Source organism: Bos taurus, chromosome 12, assembly GCF_002263795.3.
Source record: "Bos taurus isolate L1 Dominette 01449 registration number 42190680 breed Hereford chromosome 12, ARS-UCD2.0, whole genome shotgun sequence".
Taxonomy (NCBI): Eukaryota; Metazoa; Chordata; class Mammalia; order Artiodactyla; family Bovidae; genus Bos; species Bos taurus.
The window spans coordinates 16,195,864-16,219,134 of record NC_037339.1 but is presented as its reverse complement, the minus strand read 5'-3'; the positions used below and the strand labels follow the sequence as shown (position 1 = coordinate 16,219,134).

Here is a 23,271-nt window from a genome sequence, read left to right as displayed (position 1 = left end):
TGCTGCTGAGTCGCTTCAGTCGTGTCCGACTCTGTGCGACCCCATAGACGGCTCTGCTATACAGCAAAGTGAATCAACAATAAGCGTACGTGTGTGCGTGCTCAATCTCTCAAGTTGAGTTTGACTTTTTGCAACCCCATGGACTGTGGCCCGCCAGGATCCTCTGTCCGTGGGATTTTCCAGGCAAGAATACTGGAGTGGGTTGCCATTTCCTCCTCCCAAGGATCTTCCCAACCCAGGGATTGAACCTGCATCGCTTATGTCTTCTAGTTTGGCAGGCAGATTCTTTACCACTGAGCCCCCCACCGAATTTTATTTTTTGCTAAAGACAAGTTGCAGAAGCTCTTTTCCTCCTCATCACCAGTGATGGGGAAGTGCTTTCATCTGAAGAAAGTGGGTCATTACTCCTTTTTCAGAGATAACACTTGAAAGCTGTGTGGGAGATCATGAAGGCCGGTGTTTTCCACAGAAGCGTTAACTGGAGGAAGACACCCGATGGGTTATGTAAGCAAAACCCCGGGCGGAGGGTGACCTCATTTAGGGAGGCCCTCCAGACAGGCTGGAGACTTGAATTTCAGTTTGGACGACGCACACTGAAACCCTAGTCTTTCGTGGGTAATTTGACCACCTCCCTCTCCCCCTTAACAAGACTGAACCCTGAGGCCAGCCGACCTGCCCACTTGCTCGCTGCTTGCCTCTCTATTTCCCTTTTGAGAGGGATCAGCTTGGGGAATGGTGAGCCTTCTCTGCTCCCTGGAATTTTAAGAGTTTGAAGCATCGTAATGTTCCCCACCACCACACTTCTCATAATCGTGTGTCTCAAAGGCAGTTCTTTTTTTTTTTTAATTTTATTTTATTTTTAAACTTTACATAATTGTATTAGTTTTGCCAAATATCAAAATGAATCCACCACAGGTATACATGTGTTCCCCATCCTGAACCCTCCTCCCTCCTCCCTCCCCATACCATCGTTCCTACTCTCAAACTAGAGATTAACTAGAGATTAATTTCTACTTCTGTCTTATACCAGGGAAACTTTTATGTTTTTTCTTTCTTATGTTAGCTGGTCGGGCTTTTCCTTTTTTATTGACCTGTAGCTGATTTACAATGCTGTGTTAATTTCTGCTGTACAGCAGTGATTCGGGTATACATGCATATGCACATATATATATGTATGTTTATACATTCTTTTCCATATTTTTCCCATTGTGGTTTGTCACAGGATGTTGAATACAGTTCTCTGTGCTATAGAGTGGGGCCTTGTTGTTTATCTCATTCTATAATTAACAGTTTGTATCTGCTAACCCCAAATACTTCCAATACCTCCCTTCCCCACCCCTTTCCCCCTCGGCAGACAGAAGTCTATTCTCCGTGTCTGTGAATCTGTTTCTGTTTTGTAGATAGGTTCATGCATGTCATATTTTAGATTCCACGTATAAAAGATATCATATGGTGTTTGTCGTTCTCTTTCTGGCCTACTTCACTTAGTACGATCACCTCTAGTTTCATCCATGTTGCTGTAAATGTGTTATTTCATGCTTTTTGTGTCAAGTAATATTCCTGTGTGTATGTGTGTGTGTGTGTCTCCTTTATCCATTATCAGAGGACATTCAGGTTGTCTCCATGTCTTGCCTATTGTGAATGGTGCTGCTCTGCACATAGGGGTGCATATGTCTTTTTGAATGATAGTCTTGTCTGAATATATGTGCTTGGGCTGTGGGCTTGCCTAACATTGAATTGTTCCTTGATTTTCATGGTTCCTTTAAGAAAAGCACCACTGGTTCAAAGCCTTTGCTTCATTTTTCTCTCCTTGCTTCCCTTCTGCTTTGCCTTCCCACAATGACGGTGGTATTTGCTCTGCATCACACTCTACATATAAAGTTCTATTTTGTTATTCTAAAAGGAACTAGTGTTATTACATATTCTTTGTTCCTCAACTGCAATGGTATCCAGGCCATCTTCTGCGACAGGAAAAAATAAAAACTTCTATGCTGGCAACTCTGTGAATAGTGAATTCTTCTTCATATATTTTTTTAAATTTTTATTGGAGTATAGTTGACTTACAATGTTGTGTTACTTTCTGCTGAACAGCAAAGTGATTCAGTTATACAAATACATATATCCAGTGTCTTTTAGATTCTTTTCCCATTTAGGTCATTATAGAGTATTGAGACGGAGAAGGCAATGGCACCCCACTCCAGTACTCTTGCCTGGAAAATCCCATGGACGGAGGAGCCTGGTGGGCTGCTGTCTATGGGGTCACACGGTGCTGGACATAACTGAAGCGACTTAGCAGCAGCAGCAGAGTATGGAGAAGAGTTCCCTGTGCTATACAATTGTGAATTCTTTAGTGACTTTTCTCCAGAAGTCATTCTTGGTTTTGTTCAGGTACACGTTGAATATTCTTGAAGACATTGGAGGCGGGCAGAAGGTCAATGATGACACTATTGTCAGCTGGGTGAATGAAACACTGAAGGAAGCGGAGAAGAATTCATGCATCTCTAGTTTCAAGGTAACGTGCTTTGCCTCCCGCGCGGCCCCCTGAGCTTTATGCTGATCTTTATTGCTTTCACTCTGTCTTCAAGAGTGACCTTCAGTATGAGGTCTTTGAGGCACCCCTCCCATTTTGATTTTGCTTGAATGACCCATTATTGTTTTGATGTTCATAGGCCGTTTCATTGACAAATTTCTTGTCATTTTCCTCCCTAATAATTAATTTAAAAAACCCAGTCATTTTTTATAAGGGATTTTAGGCATCGTTCTTCCAAAGTAATATAAAATATAGTATTTTTTTAAGCATGCACAGCTCCATGGTTCAGATTGTTAACATGATGAGGGTGAGATGTAAAATGCTAGAAGATCTCCCATGGGGTATTTTCTTTTTCTTTTTTTTTTTAAGAAAAAAAGCAAATTGTGTACGTGTATCCAAATCCCGTTTTTATTAATAACAGCATTATATTTTATTACATTTCTCGTCTCATGTTTTAAACATTAGCTGGATTCTTTCTCAAGGGCCCTGAGCACTTGATCCACAGTATAGTGTCGGCGTCCCGTCGTAACTACATTTTCTCTATTTAAAGGTCAAGATTGGGGGAGGGACCCCTTCAGAGTTATATTAACAGGGTGGATGAGGCAGTTTGTCATGATGTCGATCCTCTGCTTCAAAATCAAGAGAAAAGTGAAAATCTCTTCCCTCCCAGAAAGGGCAAGGGATGTATCTCTGGGCTGGGCTATACCAGGGGCGCCTGGACTCTGTGAGCTCAGCACAGGAAACAGCCAGCTCTGTCTGCCCTCCACCTACCATTTGTTTGGTCTGAAGAGCTGAGCAGCGGTTGAAGCAGAGACTGGTGATCAACATGAACAAATCTTTCCAGAAAGAGATCAGGGAAGGTGGTGAAGGGCGCTCCCAGGATGGACTGCACTCTAAGGACCAGGGCCCTCTTGTTTGTAAGGCCTTCTTGTTCACAGATATCGTGAAGATAGCGTTACCATTTCCCTGATTTTTTTTTTTTTTTTTTTACCGCTTTGCGTGGCATGTGGGATCTTAGTTCCCTGACCAGGGATCGAACCTGTGCCCCCTGTGATGGAAGCATGGAGTCTTAACCACTGATCCACGAGGGAAGTCCCACCATTTTCCTGATTGTGTAATGAGGAATCTGGGGGCTCATTTAACTCCTGAAGTCACAGCTAGTAATTGCAGGTGGTGTCCACTAGGGAATGGAAAGCACCTCTCCCTGCAAGGTGAGGTTCTAGAGCAGAGTGTATCTGTAGATCACGTGACCGTGGCTATGACACGATGGTTAAACAGTCCCGGGAGTGCGTCTCTTGGTAGAACAGCTGCCACTTTACAGGAATGCAGCCCTTTGCATTACCTGGCAGTTTCTGGGGTGTTCCTCTTCGGAATGTTTGATAATTTTTTTTCTACTTGTGATGCTCAGGGTGAATTTTCTCCTGTCTTCTCACCAAGGCATTACAGAATTGGTCAAAAAAAAAAAAAAAAGAAAGAAACACGATTTATTTTTGTTGTTTTTTAATTTTTACAATGTTGTGTTGGTTTCTGCTGTGCAACAATGTGAATGAGCCATAATAATACATATATCACCTCCCTCTTGAGCCTCCCTCCCGTCCCCCTGTCCTCATCACAGAGCACCAGACTGGGATTTTAAGTGAAACCTTTAAAAAAATGAGCATAGCCCACCCCCCATTAGCCACTGTAGAAACAGTCCTGGTCCCCCCTCACCTATGAACGCTGCTGACTGCTGACCATCTCGCTGCCCATCAGCCCCCCAAGACTGTGGGAAGAAAGTAGGGAAGAAGCTGAAACTCCAGTCTCTCCATTTTGCTTTCCTTGTGCTTCTTCACCAAAAAATTCTATGGAGATAGAAGCTCTGGCTAATAATGGAAATTAGAAATGGTTATATGTATATTGATTTTAATTTTGTGGTAGGTCTTATATTACCTGGGCTTCCCTGGTGACTCAGACAGTAATGAGTCTGCCTGCAATATAGGAGACCTGGATTCGATCCCTGGGTTGGGAAGATCCCCTGGAGAAGGAAATGGCAGCCCACTCCAGTATTCTTGCCTGGAGAGTTCCAGGGACAGAGGAGCCTGGTAGGCTGTAGTCCATGGGATTGCAGAGAGTTGGACACGACTGAGCGACTTTCACTTATATTACCCAGAAATAAGTAAAAATGGACCCATCCTATTTTTTACGTTGTTTTATTATAATTATTTCATTCATTTTTATTTCTTGGCCGTGCTGCACAGCGTGTGGGATCTTAGTTCCCCGACCAGGGATCGAACCCTTACCCCTTCCATTGGGGGAGTCTTAACTATTGGACTGCAACCAAGGAAGTCCCTACCCTTCTGATCTTTCTTTCTTTTTTTTTTTTTAATATTTTTGTACCTCTGCAGAGGGCCTGTGCTGGAGACCTAACATCTTGCAGGGGTCCTGTGTCTTGTTTCTTGGTTAGAATTGACTCTGATTTGGACCCTCGAGGTATGAGGTGTTTAGACTTCATTTCAGTTCAGTCGCTCAGTCGTGTCCAGTCGGACAACCCCATGAATCTCAGCACGCCAGGCCTCCCTGTCCATCACCAACTCCCGGAATTCACTCAGACTCACGTCCACTGAGTCAGTGATGCCATCCAGCCATCTCATCCTCTGTCATCCCCTTCTCCTCCTGCCCACAATCCCTCCCAGCATCAGAGTCTTTTCCAATGAGTCAACTCTTCGCATCAGGTGGCCAAAGTACTGGAGTTTCAGCTTTAGCATCATTCCTTCCAAAGAAATCCCAGGGCTGATCTCCTTCAGAATGGACTGGTTGGATCTCCTTGCAGTCCAAGGGACTCTCAAGAGTCTTCTCCAACACCACAGTTCAAAAGCATCAATTCTTCAGCGCTCAGCCTTCTTCACCGTCCAATTCTCACATCCATACATGACCACAGGAAAAACCATAGCCTTGACTTGACGGACCTTTGTTGGCAAAGTAATGTCTCTGCTTTTGAATATGCTATGTAGGTTGGTCATAACTTTCCTTCCAAGGAGTAAGCGTCTTTTAATTTCATGGCTGCAGTCACCATCTGCAGTGATTTTGGAGCCCCCCAAAATAAAGTCTGACACTGTTTCCACTATTTCCCCATCTATTTCCCATGAAGTGATGGGACCGGATGCCATGATCTTCGTTTTCTGAATGTTGAGCTTTAAGCCAACTTTTTCATTCTCCTCTTTCACTTTCCTCAAGAAGCTTTTTAGTTTCTCTTCACTTTCTGCCATAAGGGTGGTGTCATCTGCATATCTGAGGTTATTGATATTTCTCCTGGCAATCTTGATTCCAGCTTGTGTTTCTTCCAGTCCAGTGTTTCTCATGATGTACTCTGCATAGAAGTTAAATAAGCAGGGTGACAATATACAGCCTTGACGTACTCCTTTTCTTATTTGGAGCCAGTCTGATGTTCCATGTCCAGTTCTAACTGTTGCTTCCTGACCTGCATACATATTTCTCAAGAGGCAGATCAGGTGGTCTGGTATTCCCATCTCTTTCAGAATTTTCCACAGTTTATTGTGATCCACACAGTTAAAGGCTTTGGCATAGTCAATAAAGCAGAAATAGATGTTTTTCTGGAACTCTCTTGCTTTTTTGATGATCCAGCGGATGTTGGCAATTTGATCTCTGGTTCCTCTGCCTTTTCTAAAACCAGCTTGAACATCTGGAAGTTCACGGTTCACGTATTGCTGAAGCCTGGAGAATTTTGAGCAAGACTTTACTAGCGTGTGAGATGAGTGCAGTTGTGCAGTAGTTGGAGCATTCTTTGGCATTGCCTTTCTTTGGGATTGGAATGAAAACTGACCTTTTCCAGTCCTGTGGCCACTGCTGAGTTTTCCAAATTTGCTGACACATTGAGTGCAGCACTTTCACAGCATCATCTTTCAGGATTTGAAATAGGTCAACTGGAATTCCATCACCTCCACTAGCTTTGTTTGTAGTGATGCTTCCTAAGGCCCACTTGACTTCACATTCCAGGATGTCTGGCTCTAGGTCAGTGATCACACCATCGTGATTATCTGGGTCATTAAGATCCTTTTTGTACAGTTCTTCTGTGTATTCTTGCCACCTCTTCTTAATATCTTCTGCTTCTGTTAGGTCCATACCATTTCTGTCCTTTATCGAGCCCATCTTTGCATGAAATGTTCCCTTGGAATCTCTAATTTTTTTCAAGAAATCTCTAGTTTAGACTTGACTATGCTCAGATGGTGACATGCAGTCGCCTCTCCCTGTCTGTACTCTCAGGTACCCAAGAGAGAGAGCAGAGTTTTGTGCATTCACAGCTCTGGGTGAACGACTCCCTGCCTGTTGGCAGACAATGGGTTTCCTCTGCATAGTGAGCCACCAGGAAGCTACTGACGCCCCCTAGAGAAACAGCACTTGGTTTGAAATAGCAGGTGCCACACTGTGGCATTTCCCAGACCAGGACGTGTATATTTCATATTTAAAAGGAAAGAGAAGGGACTTTCTTGGCGGTCCAGTGGTTAAGTCTCCACACTTCCAATGCAGGAGACACAAGTTCCATCCCTGGTCAGGGAACTAAGCTCCCACATGGCACATGGAAAGTGAAAGTGAAAGTCGCTCAGTCTTGTCTGACTCTGCGACTCCCTGACTATACAGTCCATGGAATTCTCCAGGCCAGAATACTGGAGTGGGTAGCCTTTCCCTTCTCCAGGGGATCTTTCAAACCCAGGTCTCCCACATTGCAGGTGGATTCTTTACCAGCTGAGCTACAAGGGAAGCCCAAGAGTACTGGAGTGGGTAGCCTATCCCTTCTCCAGCAGATCTTCCCTACCCAGGAATTGAACTGGGGTCTCCTGCATTGCAGGCAGATTCTTTACCAGCTGAGCTATCAGGGAACATGCCACATGGAGCAACCAAAAATTGAAAAGAACCACCCACTTTCCTTGAGCCAAACAGAAGTAACCTGGGAGCATATTGATGAAGCCCATGCTTTCTCTCTGTGCAGGACCCGAAGATCAGCACAAGTCTGCCGGTCCTTGATCTCATCGATGCCATTCAGCCAGGTTCCATTAACTATGACCTTCTGAAGACGGAGAACCTGAATGAAGAAGAGAAACTCAACAACGCAAAGTACGTGAACAAGCCCGAGGTCAGGGAGGGAAGGAGCGGGTGGCTGTGGGGTCGAGTGCCCATGCCTCCATGCAGACAATTCAGTTTCACTACTGATGCTTTTCCTTCTCGTGACTTACTGCGTCCCATCACCCTTATATCTGCTACTGTGCAGTGACAGTTTAAGGTTCCAGGTGTGAGAGGGAACAAGACAATAACACAACTGGTAACAATTGAAATGGAAAACAGTTGACTTCCAACTGATAAGCAAGCCTACAATTTCCTAACACTAATTTCCTTATCAAAATCTATAGGAGGTTTCCTGAGTAGAGTTTGTACATGGTGGGTGCGGAGTTAAACGCCCTATTTGTGAATATCCATGGATGTACCTGGGCAGGGGTGGGGTTCAAGGCCAGAGTCGTCACTGGTTTGAGAGCAGCTGCTCTTTGCGTTACACGCAGAGTGAGGGTTGTTCTTGTGTAGTCGCTGACTCTTTTGCAACTCCATGGACTGTAGCCTGCCAGGTTCCTCTGCCCATGGAATTCTCTAGTATTCTTACTGGAGTGGGTATCCGTTCCTATCTCCAGGGGATCTTCCCCCATGGAACCTGGGTCTCCTGCATGCCAGGCACATTCTTTACCATCTGAGCTGCCAGGGAAGCCCCAAATATAGAATCCTAAAAATGGCTATGGTGGCAAGATCATGCATATTTTTTAAGTTCTGTTTTCTAATTTTTGAACAACTTTTCCTCTATATTTTATAATGGAAAAATTAATTGTACTTCATTAATCATTAATATGGAGGAAGTGACTGAGAGATGGACAAGGAGAAAGAATGGGGCTACCCTTGCCTGGAGCTCTTAAATTAATGTGATCGCTAAAGTATGAGTAAAGTTATTTCAGAAGAGTGGAGGGAGTCACGGGGCCTTGGGTGGAATGAAGAATCTCTGGAGCAACCATTGTAAGAGGTTGCTAGATAACAAATGAGCAGAGTAAAAGAACTGCCAGATAATAATAGTGTGGGCTCATTTGCAAGTAGACTACAACGAATAAAACTATCTTCCTGTAACTATAAACAGAGCAAAAATATTCTGATGCAGCTATGGTAATCTTATGTGAAAAATGTGTAATATAAAACTCTGGTTATTCTACGATTATAGTAGCATAAATAAATACACATGCATGTGGGCAAGAATTAGAATGGAAAAAGGAAGAAAAGAATGGATGGGGAAGAAAAGAAAAGAAAGGGGGCAGGGTGAAATTCCCTGGAGCTCCAGTGGTTAAGACTCTGAGCTTCCAAAGCAGGGGGCGTGGGTTCGATTCCTGGTCAGGGAACTAAGATCCCATATTCCTTGCAGCCAAAAAAGATTTTAAAAAAATAAAGAATTGATGGGTAGGGTCATGGTATTACAGATGCATTTCCTCTTTTTTTTTCTGCCTTGTAAACAATGTTCTGTAGCTGAAGTGGAGTCTGCGGTCCTTCCCTATCACACACTCTTGTTCAAGTCTGTGACTTTTTCTGCCACAGTAGACCCCAAGCAAATAAGCACCAAAAGTGGTGGGAGCTAGGAAGCTCTTTAAGGACAAGTGATACATTTGGTGATTATCACGAGGCTGGACAGCAAGTTTGATGGAGTTGGGAGCTTTGTCAAGCTAAGACTTGCCCACAAACCTCGAGAGGAAGCCAGTGATTGATTGGCTGCAGCCGTACCAGGAGTGACCTCGGCACAGTAGGTAGTTTACAGTGTAGAAGGCTCCGCTGGAGGCTCAGATGGTAAAGAATCTGCCTGCAATGCAGAAAGCCCGGGTTTGATCCCTGGGTCCGGGAAGATCCCCTGGAGAAGGGAATGGCAACCCATTCCAGAATTTTTGCCTGGAGAATTCCATGGACAGAGGAGCCTGGCAGGCTATAGTCCATAGGGTTACAAAGAGTCAGACACGCCTGAGTCACCAACATTTTCACTTTCTTTCATAGAGTGTATAGTATATATTATATAGAATGACAATAACTCTGACCCTGAGGGGTCCCCTTCATACTTGCTCAGGCTCCCCTCATCCCTCCTCTTTTCTCTTTTAGGTATGCCATCTCTATGGCCCGAAAAATTGGAGCGAGAGTGTATGCGCTTCCAGAAGACTTGGTGGAAGTGAACCCCAAGATGGTCATGACCGTGTTCGCTTGCCTCATGGGGAAAGGAATGAAGAGGGTGTAAGGCCCAGTGGGCGGGGTAGGGGGTGTGTGTGGGTCTCTGGCTGCTCATGCCTGGTGCCCCCGGGAAACACGGGAGGAGTCAGCCATTCCAAAATTTCAACTCGATGACATTATTCACAGTTCCAAAAAAAAATGTATATCTGTTCCGCCAAGTAGCCTTCATGTATTTAACAAAAAGTGCTTTATTCTTTGCAAAAGACCCAGTCTCTTACAAATATTTTTTTTATCATTGAATTGATTGCTTCTTTGAAAACGTAGAGAAAAAGAGATCTTACTTCCCAGGCACCTTTCCTGCCTTTGCCGTTGTAGTCAGGTATAGAAGTCTCAAGTGTAGTTCATTTTAACATAATCTTTCAAACCAGCTTACATTGTCTGCCTTCTTGTTCGGGGTGAGAACCAGGAGGGGAGAATCATGGGAGGGGAGAATCGTGAAACCAGCCTAAAGCTGGCTTCTGGAGGCCAGCGTTTGCTCTGTTACAAGCCTCCTTCCTGTTGCCCTTCTACCTGGGTCTACCTGTTGTGACTTGCTCTCCACCCCGGCAGAACCTGCCCTCTCTGTGGCTCCCCTCTGCTGGCCACCCTCCTCTTGGGCCTTCTGGGTCATCTGACAAATCAGGCTGTATTGGGGTCCCCAAGAGTGTCTGGTAACCTCCAGACCTAAGACATATCATCAGAACATTTTCTTAGAACTGTGTTTACTAATCTCCAGAACGAAGACTTATCATCAGAACATTTTCTCAAAACTAGGGTCCCAGATGTCATCAGATTTTATTTTTTCAGTCAATGAGAAGCCCTCTGTTTTTAACCCTAGGATCTGGGCTCTGACCAGATCTACTATCTTAAATACCATGCCTTCAGATAGATTCTTAACTGTTGGTGGAAGGAAGCGTTCAAGGAGGGGGTCATTGAGCAGCAAACCACTAGAGGGCAGTGTGGAGTCATAACAAAGTTTCTGGTCTCAGGTGCTGCCTCTGTGCATTTAGCCCTGTGTATTATGGCAACCCACTCCAGTGTTCTTGCCTGGAGAATCCCAGGGACGGCAGAGCCTGGTGGGCTGCCATCTATGGGGTCGCACAGAGTCGGACATGACTGAAGCGACTTAGCAGCAGCAGCAGCATTAGATCTTGGAGAAGGAAACAGCAGCCCAGTCCAGTATTCTTGCCTGGAGAATTCGATGGACAGAGGAGCCTGGCGGGCTACAGTCCATGGGGTCGCACAGAGTCAGACACAACTGCGTGACTAATGTTTTATTAGATCTAGTTATACAGTGTGGCTAAATATCTGGCGACTGGGAACTGCTTGTTCTGATTTCATTAGCTCTTAGATCATAGTGCATATGATGTCTGCCGGGCCATAGGATCATGTTTACTTTTTTGGTACCCCCAAATGCCCAGGGGTCATATGTGCCAATGAACAGTGCCCCCACCTCAACCCCAAACTTGACCCCCACCAACACACTCACATATACACATACCTAGCCAGGTATCAAGCTGGCTAGGAACAGGCACAGTCGCTTTATGAAGAGTTAATTTACTGGATATTTAAAGAATTCTTAAACAAAACCCAAGGAACACTGTACTCTTGAGCAGTTCTAATAGCCTGCAATTTCCTTGAAAACTTACCAAAGGCTAAATAGCAACAGAGCATTGGGCACTGATGCCAGACCCCTTCTGTCATGGTGAACGTGTTCATGGAGGAGGTATCTGCTTTAGGGGTGGTGTGTAGTGGAACTTAGTCATTTTTCAAAGAGACTGAAATGCATTATCCCAGTCTGCTCCTTGTCAGTGGGCTCAGGAAGCCAAGATATGGCTTCTCCTAGCCCATAATCTGTATTTCTAATGCATTTGATTGCAAAGTGGTTGGCTTTGTCTTAATCTGCACTTAATGTAGCCCCCAGACGATTCTCCCCCCCGTCTGCCTCCAGGGGGAATGTTATTGCCTTAATGGAAAATGAAGATAAAATAATGCTCAATCAAGATCTCTCCAAATAAAATGTTCCCCATATCGGACGTCTTCTGAAGGTTTCATGAGTTATTCATTCAGCCAACATGCACTGAGGCCCTACATGTGCCAGGTTTGGGAAATATGGCCACAAATGAGGCAGGCCTTGAGCTCAGCTGATCAAGAGAGACTGATCAGGAAAAACACACCACTGCCAGGTGCTATGAGTAATTGATGAGGGCAGGGTGGGAGGGGCTTACAACAGAGAAAACCCCCAAAGGAGAAATATTTTAGCTGAAAGCTGAAGAGTAAGTTGGCGGGAGTCAGACCACGAGGAGGTCAAAATGAAAGGTAAGACACAAATTCTCAGAAACATATGGAACCCACTTGTGCCCAAAATCCAGACTTGGGGATTGGTGTGAAAGGGCTTCTAAGTGATTTGAGGAGGAATCTTTGGGGCTGGTGGTCCCTGGCGTCTCCTCCCTAGTCTGGGCCTTACACTGGCTGGTGGAGGTGATGCTGCAGAAGGATGCGTGCAGAGGATGCTCAGAGTGCTGAAGAATTCTGCTGTAACTGGCTCCCTCGGGTAGGCTGCTGTTTGGCCTGGTCACATCCTGACTTCCCGAGGTGTCCCTCACCCACACAGCCACTGGAAAGTTGGGCTCTTGTGCTTAAGCTGTGTGTCCCGGCTCCTCCAGCAGCAGTCTTTGGAGATGGCTTTTTTCTGGCCTAATATTCCCGCAGCTTCTACACATTCAAGGTAGTGGTCTTCCCTACATATCGAGAGGTTACTAATGCTAAGTGTTGTCTTTTGTATGTAAGACTGCCTTGATAGGTCCTGACCAGGAGGACTGAACAGCTGCAGGTAAGCAGAATACTATCAAGGGAAGAAAACTAGAGTCTTGCAGACTGGAAGGCAATGGAATATAGCAATCAAAGCAGGACAGTTTTTCTTAAAAGATTTTTTTTTTAGGTTTTTAATGCTAGTTCCTTTTTTTATTTTTTCACTCTAGTGGACATCCCACTAGTTACCTTTCTTTTTTTAACCCATGTAATCTCAGGATTATTTTTTTGAGATAAATTCTTTATTTGGCTGTGAGAGTTGGACTGTGAAGAAAGCTGAGTGCCGAAGAATTGATGCTTTTGAACTGTGGTGTTGGAGAAGACTCTTGAGAGTCCCTTGGACTGCAAGGAGATCCAACCAGTCCATTCTGAAGGAGATCAGCCCTGGGATTTCTTTGGAAGGAATGATGCTAAAGTGGAAGCTCCAGTACTTTGGCCACCTGATGCGAAGAGTTGACTCATTGGAAAAGACTCTGATGCTGGGAGGGATTGTGGGCAGGAGGAGAAGGGGATGACAGAGGATGAGATGGCTGGATGGCATCACTGACTCGATGGACGTGAGTCTGGGTGAACTCTGGGAGTTGGTGATGGACAGGGAGGCCTGGCGTGCTGCAATTCATGGGGTCGCAAAGAGTCGGGCACAACTGAGCAAATGAACTGAACTGAGCTGAACCAGGTCTTCATTGCAGTATAAGGGGTCTCTAGTTGGGGCATGCGAACTCTTAGTTGCAGCATGTGGGATCTAGTTCCCCGACCAGGGGTGGAATGTGGGCCCCCTGCATTGGGAACACGGACTCTTAGCCACTGGGCCACCAGGGAAGTCCTTTCAAAATTTAAGAGTTTATTATTAACATTTTAGTCTATCCATGTATGACATCAGAAAGTAAAATTGTACCAAAGGCTCTATAGTGGAAAGCCTGCCACCTTCCCACCCCTATGAGCCAGCTCATGTTGGTTCTAGTTGGCTCCAGTTGTCAGACCGTATTATTTTGAAGTTGGCCAGGATGAGGGTATTTACACCACAGAAACAATCAGACTCTACAGATAGGGTTTTTTATCCCCTGAGGGCTGGTTCATCAGCCCACCACTCCCTCTGTCCCAGTCCCTCAGTTTGTATCCTTCTAGAAACATTCTGTGCTCTTGTTACACACACACATCTTTTTACTGGAAATGTCATCATGCCATACACAACATTGTGTGTTTTCGTCACACCGTACCTTTGAGATTGCTCCATGTTGGCAGATAGAGACCTGCCTCAATCTTTTCAACAGATGCATAGTATGCTGTCATATGGCTGTGCCAACCTGTATCTAACCAGTGGCCGATAAATGAATAGGTTGCTTCCATCCTTTGCTACAGCAAATAAAGCCACAGTGAAGACTGTGTCCACTTCTTGTGCTTGGAACATTCATTTTCATTTAACAGGTACTTAATCAAGTTTCTGCTCTGGCAAAGATATTGAACATTGGAAAGTAACGCTTAAATCCTCCTTTGAAGTTTTCTCAAAGTATTTGACAAAGAGCCCTGAGCTAGGATGGCTTGAACCCCTCCCATCGTCTCCATTTTCTGTCTAAAGCAGGTTAATCCAGCAAAGAGATAATATGCACGGGGAAGATGTAATCAAAAGCAGAATGTGATCCCTGCTATAACAAATTTATAAATGAAATATGGGGGCTTATGTGCGTGTATGCTAAGTCGCTTCAGTTGTGTCCAACTCTTTGTGACCCCATGGACTGTAGCCCGCCAGGCTCCTCTGTCCTTGGGATTCCCCAGGCAAGAATACAGGAGTGGGTTGCCATTCCCTTCTTCAGAGGACCTTCCCCACCCAGGAATCAAACTCAAGTCTCCTGCATTATAGGCAGATTCTTTACCATCTGGGCTACCAGGGAAGCCTGTAGGGGTTCAGGGGGAAAATTATTTCTGAAGGAAAGATTAGCAACCTTTTACAGAAGAGTTGAGTTCTAACTAGTGAGACATGGGCAGGAACCATGCCCCGTCATGCTCATGTCCCCAGGAATACCAAGGACTTACTGGACTTTTAATGAGAGCTGGTTAACTTTTTAAAGTTGATTTGTATTAGACATAAACGAGTGTTTCCTGACTGTGAGAGATGCCAAGCAGAGAGAAGTTATTGGGAGAAGAGTTGCGAAACAGACCTTTCGGCAGAGTGTTTAAAAAGGGATGGATTCCTGTTTGTTTGGAAATTATGCCATTCGAGCCTGGCTGAGGCAATGCTCTGGACTAGAGGGGCTTTTCAAGTCTCAGCCAATCTAGTGATTTTATCGACCTAAACACACACGGGCTTCCCAGGTGGCTCAGGGGTAAAGAACCCGCCTGCCAAAGCAGGAGATAGGGGTTCAATCCCTGGGTAGGGAAGTCCCCTGGAGAAAGAGATGGCAACTCACTCCATATACTTGCCTGGAGAATTCCATGGACAGAAGAGCCTGGCCAGCTACAGTCCATGGTGTCGCAAAAAAGTGAGACACGACTTAGAGCACAGTTGTGGTCTCGATTGTAAAAAGTAAGGAAACTCAGTCCACCTAAAACAAGCCCATCTTGGACTGATCCTTGATACAGAAGAGACATTCCCTTGGACTCCTGGTGTACCTGGGTGGCTCCAAGGCCCACTCTCCCTGCAGTTACTCTACCTTTTATCAGTCAGCAGCTGTACAGCTGTCGTCAACCTTTGCTCTCTGCCCCCCGCCCCCAGGATGTGCAGTGCTCTCGGATTAAATGCTGGCACTGCTTAGGGAGTTGGACATGGTACGTCTCTGCCAGCCCGTGATCCCATAACCGCAGCTGATGCTCCGCACGAGTCAGCGGTGCTGACTGAGCCTCTTGTGAAATCTAGTTCCTCTGACAGTTTCCTAATAAAATTCCAATAATTAAACTCTCAGCTGCCAAGGACCGCTGTTTCCACAATGTTGTCTCTCCCCATTTTTTGTAAAACAGAGTTTACCAACTGAGACTGTGCGTGGGTGACCAAAAAAAAAAAAGGAAAAAGGAAATTGTGTAAATGTTTTCTCATGTCTAATGTCTACATATACTTAGTAATCCACGTTAGGTCCAGCATAAAAACACAGATAAACCAGTCAGTACCCACGATCTCACCTGTAACAACTCAGGGACAGGTTGGGAAAATGGCAGGGATTTTTATATTGGGTTGGTCAAAAAGTTCATTCAGGTTTTTCCATACCGTCTCACAGAAAAACCCAAATGAACTTCTTGGCCAATCCAATATTAATAGGCATGTAAAAAATGGAGAGTTCCATTTAAATAAGCATTTTGGTTAATAAAGAGTTACTGTATATAATTTTTGGAATAATAACTTTTTAAAGGATTAGAAATGCATGCAAATATTTAATTCTAAAGTTCTGTGCAATACAGCATAAGAGTTAATGATCTGGCTGGCAGCATTGTTGGGCTGGGCTAGACCAGGGGCCCCCTGTTAAGAGTCAGAACGTTCAAACCTCCTTGCTCGAAGTTTGAGGCTCAGGCCAGGGGCACCCAAAAGCTGCTTAGAAAACAAAATCTCATCCCCACCCCAGACCTAATGTATCAGAATCTTCAGTTTAATAGGATTCCCAGTTAATCCATGGGTTTTCTCATTTAAGTTTGAGAAACACTGTCATGAAAGAGATGTCTTCTCTTTTTTAATATCTATTTATCTATATTTAATTATTTGGCTGTGCTGGGTCTTGCAGCACATGGGATCTTCATTGCCACATGTGGGATCTCTTGGACTTCCCAGGTGGCATTAGTGGTAAAGAATCTGCCGGCCAATACAGGAGACATAAGAGATGCGGGTTCCATCCCTGGGTCAGGAAGATCCCCTGGAGGAGGGCATGGCAACCATTCCAGTGTTGTTGCCTTGAAAATCTCTGTGGACAGAGGAGCCTGGAGGGCTACTGTTCACAGCAAAGAGTGAGACATGACTAAAGTGACTTAGCACAAATCTCTTAGTTGCAGCATGCAGGATCTAGTCCTCTGACCAGGGATCAAACCTTGGCCCCCTTCACTGGGAACACGGAGTCTTAGCCACTGGACCGCCAGGAAAGTCCTAAGAGTAGAAGCCTTCCTAAAAGATCTACAGTTGATAGGCAGCTAAATGTTAACCAATGTTAAATTATCCTTTCCCAATTACACTAGATTTGAGAGATTAAAATAGGCCTCCCCCAACATTTTCCCATCATCATTGTCCATATGAGGTAGCCGATGTGGTTCTGCCCTCCACCTAGGTATGCCCCCATCGCTCAGCCTTACCTTTTGCTGTCCCTCTCCCCCTTCGTCCCTTTCTTCTTGGTGACACCCACCCCCAGGCCTCCAAGACTGCATGCCCCTGGTCCTGCAGTGTACCCTTAAGGTGTCTCTTGGAAGAGCTTCTCTTACTGGCTGCCCAGAGCTACCGCTCCATCGCTTCCACCCACTTGGTGCCACGTCACTTAAGTCTTTTCTCCTTCCTTACTCTTGTATGTAATGTTCCTTCCGTACCCGCATCAAGCCTGCTGACTTTTCTCCCACCATCTCTGTAGCAGTCTCTCTATGATGTCCAGTGCCAGTTGGATGACTTAGTAAACCTAACTGTCCCCGGGGGAGGGGACCGAGGCCTTTCAGTGCCTACTCTTTTCTCCTCCAAGAGCCACACTTTACAGTGACTTTCTGGAGAGAGAGCTCCGTCACTGATATATTTGCCAGTTTCCTACTGGCAAAGAGACAGCAAAGTGCCTTCTGATCGAACAGGTATAATATGCAAAGGTCCAGAGGATGGAAGAAGCTGGTTACTTTTGAGGAACTGAAAGACTAGAGAGCCAGATTCATGAGAAAGAGATGGACTGGGACTTCCCTGGTGGTCCAGTGGTTAAGACTTCACCTTCTAAGGCAGGCGGTGCAGGTTCGATCCCTGGTCAGGGAACTAAGATCCCACCTGCCTTGCGACCAAAAAACCAAAACATAAAGCAGAGCAATATTGTAAAAATTTTAATTAAGACTTTTAAAAAAGGTCCACATCAAAAAAAAAAAAAAAAAAAATCCAAGGAGTAGGGCTGATTATCAGACTCAAGGATGCTTGAGAATCACCTGGAGAGTTTTAAAGCAAATGTTTCAGATCCTACCATGAGAGTCAGTGCTTAGAGGGCTGGTGGGCCCTGGAGTCTGCATTTTCCCCAAATATCCTCAGAGATTAGGGGACTCCCAGGCCACCCCTGGAGAAGCACTGGTCCAGCCCAGTTGTTTGACGCCCTGGCTGCACAATGGAATCGTTTTGGGAGATTTATAAGATGCTGGCGTTTACGCCCTGCCCTCTGAGGATCTGATATAATTGATCTGATGGGCAGGCAGCTGTATATTTAAAAGATGTCCAGATGGCTTTTATTGGCAGTCAAGTTTGAGGACTGATGGGCTACCGCATCTTTAAAAAGCAGAGAGACCAATAAAAAGGAGCAATGGTTAGAAACAGGGAGTGAGGGAAGGAAAGTGTTTTAAGGACAAACCCTGCTTTCTTCACAATTTAACCATCCAGCCAACAAGCATTTGCCTGTTTGGGTACCTACTAACAATCGTGGTGCCACAAGTCCCCAACTCAGTATTTGCAGCCAAAGCATCAGAACCTGGGATGGAGTTCTCTGCCTTCAAGCCTCAAATCTCCTTCTTCAGTGGCTCCCGAATGGCATCATCTTTCCTCCCCTTCAGAAACACAGGGGGCTGGTGTATCCAGCCCTTTGTGTAAATTATAAAACCTTCGCTCTGCATGAATAAACATGAGAGAGGGTGCGTGGAGGGAAAAAACATTTATCAATTATGTGTCTTCCAAACCTCCTAAGATTATGCAGCTTTAATGGCTGAATGATTTTGAAAGGAAAACTTGTAAATTGAGCTGCACCTGAACTCATGATAAAATGCCATGAAATTAATTGACTCTCTCAGTGATTACCTAACAGGACACCTGAGCTGCATATCCAAATCCAGGCCAGGTTGGATCATGGTTGTTTTGTCGTCGTTCAGTCGTGTCCAACTCCTTACAACCCCATGGACTGTAGCCCTCCAGGCTCCTCTGTCTGTGGGATTCTCCAGGCAAGAATACTGGAGTGGGTGGCCATTCCCTACTCCAGAGACCTTCCTGACCCAGGTATCAAACCTGCACCTCTTTCATCTCCTGCATTGGCAGGTGGATTTTCTACCACTGAACCTCCAGGGAAGCCCCCAAAACAGAAGTTTACAGCTCTTGAAGAAACACTTGCTGTATTATTTTTGCCATCTAGTGTTCCAAATTGACTCAAGAGTAAATATACAAATTAGCTGGGCCCCAGGGGGCATGATTCATTGAAATCAATCCCCCAGGACCAGATTGGCTTCTGGGGCTGTGTCTCATCCTTTCTTTGGGAGCAGCAGAAGGTGAGGACAGTTGTCCCCAAGGTCACCATGACCTGGATAAAGCTCTGGGCAGAGAACACTTTGGCCCCTATCAGCTCCCTTCCTGACTTACCTTTTTCTTGATGAATGGGACATACTGAACACCCGTTTTGCCAGTCACTTTCAGATGAGATACCTCTGAATTCCCACAATAGTCCTCAGAGATAGCTTATCATTAACCTCATTTTTCTGAAGGGGAAACTGCACCTCTGAGAAGCTAAGAGATTTGTCTGTGAGCTAGGGTGGATGGAGTCCTCCTGATAAAGCTGTTGTGTTTTCACTCTCTCTCTCTTTCTGTCTGTCTCTCTTGCTCTTCATGCAATATATTTAAGAGTTAAGTCAGGAAATTTGAGGAATTTTGGCTGTACACAATTGTGTAACTACCACTATAATCAAAACACAGGATTTTCCCACTACTCCAAAAAGTTCTCGTGTACCTCGTCATAGGTTAATCACTTCCTTCCCAGTCTCAACACCTGGCAACAACTAACCTATTTTCTGTATCTGCAGTTTTGCCTTTTATGGTGTCATATAGATAGATGTCGGAGAAGGCAATGGCACCCCACTCCAGTACTCTTGCCTGGAAAATCCCATGGACGGAGGAGCCTGGTAGGCTGCAGTCCACGGGGTTGCTAGAGTCGGACACGACTGAGCGACTTCACTTTCACTTTTCACTTTCATGCGTTGGAGAAGGAAACGGCAACCCACTCCAGTGTTCTTGCCTGGAGAATCCCAGGGACGGGGGAGCCTGGTGGGCTGCCATCTCTGGGGTCGCACAGAGTTGGACACGACTGAAGCGACTTAGCAGCAGCAGCAGCATAGATAGATGTCCAGGGCTTTCTCAGGTGGCGCTAGCGGTAAAGAACCCACCTGCCAATGCAGGAGACATAAGAGACGTGGGTTTGACCCCTGGGTCAGGAGGATCCCCTGGAGGAGGGCATGGCAACTCATTCCAGTATTCCAACCCATTCCAGTAGCACCCATAGATGTCCAGAGTATATAAATACCTCCTACGAATCAGTGATAAGACAAACTATCCGATTAAAAATCTGGCAAACAATTGGAATGCACGTGCACACGCACACACACATATAATTATGGCCGATAAGCACAGAAAAGTTTCTCAACATTATCAGTCTTAGAAATTTAATTTAAAGCCCAAACTAGACACCACCGTGCACTTACTAGAATGGCTAAAATGAAAAAGACTGCATCAAATATAACAAGGATAGAGACCAACTAGAACTCTGACACATGGTGGTTGTTATTGTTCAGTCACTCAGTCATGTCTGACTCTTTAAGACCCCATGGACTGTAGCCTGCAAGGCTCCTCTGTCCACAGGGATTCTCCAGGCAAGAATACTGGAGTTGGTTGCCATTTCCATCTCTAGGGGATCTTCCTGACCCAGGGATCGAACCCAGTTCTCCTGCATTGCCGAGGGATTCTTTACCACTGAGCCACCTGGGAAGTCCAATATATGGTTGGGGGCATGTAAAATGATACAACCATTGAAAAAAGACAGTGGAGTTTCTTGTAAAACTAAGCATCTCTGACCTAGCAGTTCCCTTCCCAAATATTTATGCAAGAGAAACAAAAACATTAGTCCATCAAAAAAGCTCTGTGCAGGTATATTCATAGCAACTCTATCCATAGTAGTCTCCAGCTGAAAACATTTCAGATGTTCATTAGTAGGAAAATGGATAAGCAGTGTTATATTACTCAGCAATAAATAGCAATGAATTGCTCGCATATGCAGCAACATGAAAGAATTTTTTAAATACCCTGAGTGAAGAAAGTTTAACCCAGAAGAGTACATGCCACGTGATGTAGACTGAATGTTTGTGTCCCTGCCCCCGACCTGCCCCTCATGTACTTGTTGAAACCTAAGCCCCAGTGTGATGGTATTTGGATGTGGGGGTCTTTAGGAGATGATTAAGTCATGATGGTGGAGCCCCCATAAATGGGGTTAGTGCCCTTATAAAAGAGACCCCAGAGAGCTCTCCATCTTTCTTTCTGCCACAGAAGGATACAGCAAGAAGGGGGCCAGGAAGCAGATCCTCATCAGACATTGACTCTGTGCCTTGATCTTGGATTCCCACTCTCCAGAACTGTGAGAAAGTGTTTATTGTTTAAGCCATCTAGTCCATGGTATTTTCTTTTCAGTAGCCCAAAGAAACTAGGACAACGTATGATTCTTTGAAGTTCTATATCAGGCAAAATTAATCAGAGCAGCTATTGTTGGGGTGGGGGGTAGTAATCATTGGAAGGAATATGCAAAATTTTTCTAAAGTCATGAAAATTTTCTATACCAGGCAGCAGTGTGGGTTACTCAAGGTATGTGTTTTTTGGAAGCTCTAACTATATAACTTAATATCTGTATTTCATTGTATGTACCCCAATTTTTAAAAGACATTGCCCACTGCTGTCTAGGACAGTTTATAATGGCTACTGGTCTGTAGGAGACAAAAAAGTAACTAGACCAGGAGTAAATAAGGCAGTGACTAAGTCATGTCACCTGACTGATTACTGGATCTTTGAAGGTCACAGTGTTACCATGGCATAGAGACTCTGAAAACTGCTGTGAGACCTTTGGAAGCCCAGGGGTTTCTTGAAGACTTGTGCAAAGCAGAGAGGAGTGAGCAAAGAGAAAGAAAGACAGAAAAAGAAAACAAAAGGCTTCCAAATGAGTTTAGAAACCCAGGTTCCAAAACACAGAAGAAATCAAATGCTAAGGGAGGCAGCCAATAAAACCAAAGTCCAGAGCATAAAATCATCCCCAATACAATTAAACTTCTGGAGCAGCCTGGCACAGACTTAAAGATAAGTATTCTGACGATTCTCAGTAAGAGCTCTGAAGAAACAGTATTCATAAAAAATCAAACAATAAAATATTTTTTATTAGCATATAGTTGCTTTACATCGTTGAGTCAGTTTCTGCTGTACAGCAAAGTGAGTCAGCCACACACATACATGTCGCCCCTCTTCCTTGGATTTCCTTCCCATTTTGGTCACCACGGAGCACGGAGTAGAGTTCCCTGAGCTATACAGTCTCATCAGTTACCTCATTACTTATCTACTTTATTTATCTGTTTCATACACAGTATCAATAGTGTGTATATGCCAATCCCAATCCATCCGTCCTATCCCTCCTTCCCCCTTGGTATCCATCCATTTGTACTGTATGTCTGTGTCTCTATTTCCGCTTTACAAGTAAGTTTATCTTTACCATTTTTCTAGATTCCACATATATGTTTTAATGTGTGACATTTTGTTTTCCTCTTTCTGTCTTACTTCACCCTGTATGACTCTAGGTTCATCCACATCTCTGCAAATGGCACAATTCCATTCCTTTTTATGGCTGAGTAATATTCTGTGATGTATATATACATCACAGCTTCTTTATTCATTCCTCTGTTGATGGACATTTAGGTTGCTTCCATGACCTGGTTACTGAACAATAAAATATTTTAAGTGATACTTTAAAATGCAGATGTAAAAACAACATGGATAAATGTGAAAAAGAGCCAGTTGCAAAACTTGGAAAATACTTACATAGCTATTGACATTTTTAAAAAACCCACCTCAATTGAGTATGAGTCTAAACAAGACACAGAGCATGGATTATTGTATTTGAAGATAATGCTAAGAAATGAACCCAGACCTCAGCATGCCAAGACAAAGATGATGGTTTGGGGGCTTCCTTGGTGCCTCAGCTGGTAAAGAATCTGCTTGCAATGCGGGAGAGCTAGGTTCAATCCCTGAGTTGGGAAGATCCCCTGGAGAAGGGAATGGCTACCCGCTCCAGTAGTCGGGCCTGGAGAATTCCATGGACTGTATAGTCCATGGGGTCGCAAAGAGTCAGACACAACTGAGCGACTTTCACGCTCACACACTTTAAAAGCATGAAAGGCCATGGATCTCCAAAGGGAGACACTATAACCGTCCATACACGTGCTTCTTCTCAGTCATACATTTGAAAAACTCCTCTTCAGTGTTTTCGCCTAGGTTGAAAATATTGAAAAAGACAAAAGCGAGGGAGGACCTCCTTAGTACTCCACAGGGGACCTCCCCCAGCATGGGCTGTGATCCAGGGATCAATACTCTATGGCTATGGTTCTTCAACAAAGCAGACATGTTTCCGCCACAATACGGTCTTTTGTGTTCTTGGCTCATCTCCCCTGAAGAGTTAAAGACTTTCTGGATAGTTTACACGGAGAATAACAACTCAGCGTACTTTCTCTTTGAGGGTGGA

The 23,271-nt window shown here is 44.7% G+C and overlaps 1 protein-coding gene across 4 annotated transcripts in view; it reads left to right on the top strand.

The window, feature by feature from the left end:
* The window catches only part of LCP1 (lymphocyte cytosolic protein 1), a 104,993-nt gene extending 93,158 nt beyond the window's left edge, over positions 1 to 11,835 (top strand). For 3 of the 4 annotated variants that reach the window (XM_005213674.5, XM_059892108.1, XM_059892110.1), the window contains 3 exons: positions 2,389 to 2,512; positions 7,515 to 7,639; positions 9,695 to 11,835. In XM_005213674.5, coding sequence (XP_005213731.1) covers positions 2,389 to 2,512; positions 7,515 to 7,639; positions 9,695 to 9,827 — 382 coding nt within the window. In that variant the 3' untranslated portion in view covers positions 9,828 to 11,835. 4 annotated transcript variants of the gene reach the window in all.
* Positions 11,836 to 23,271: the final 11,436 nt, after the last annotated feature.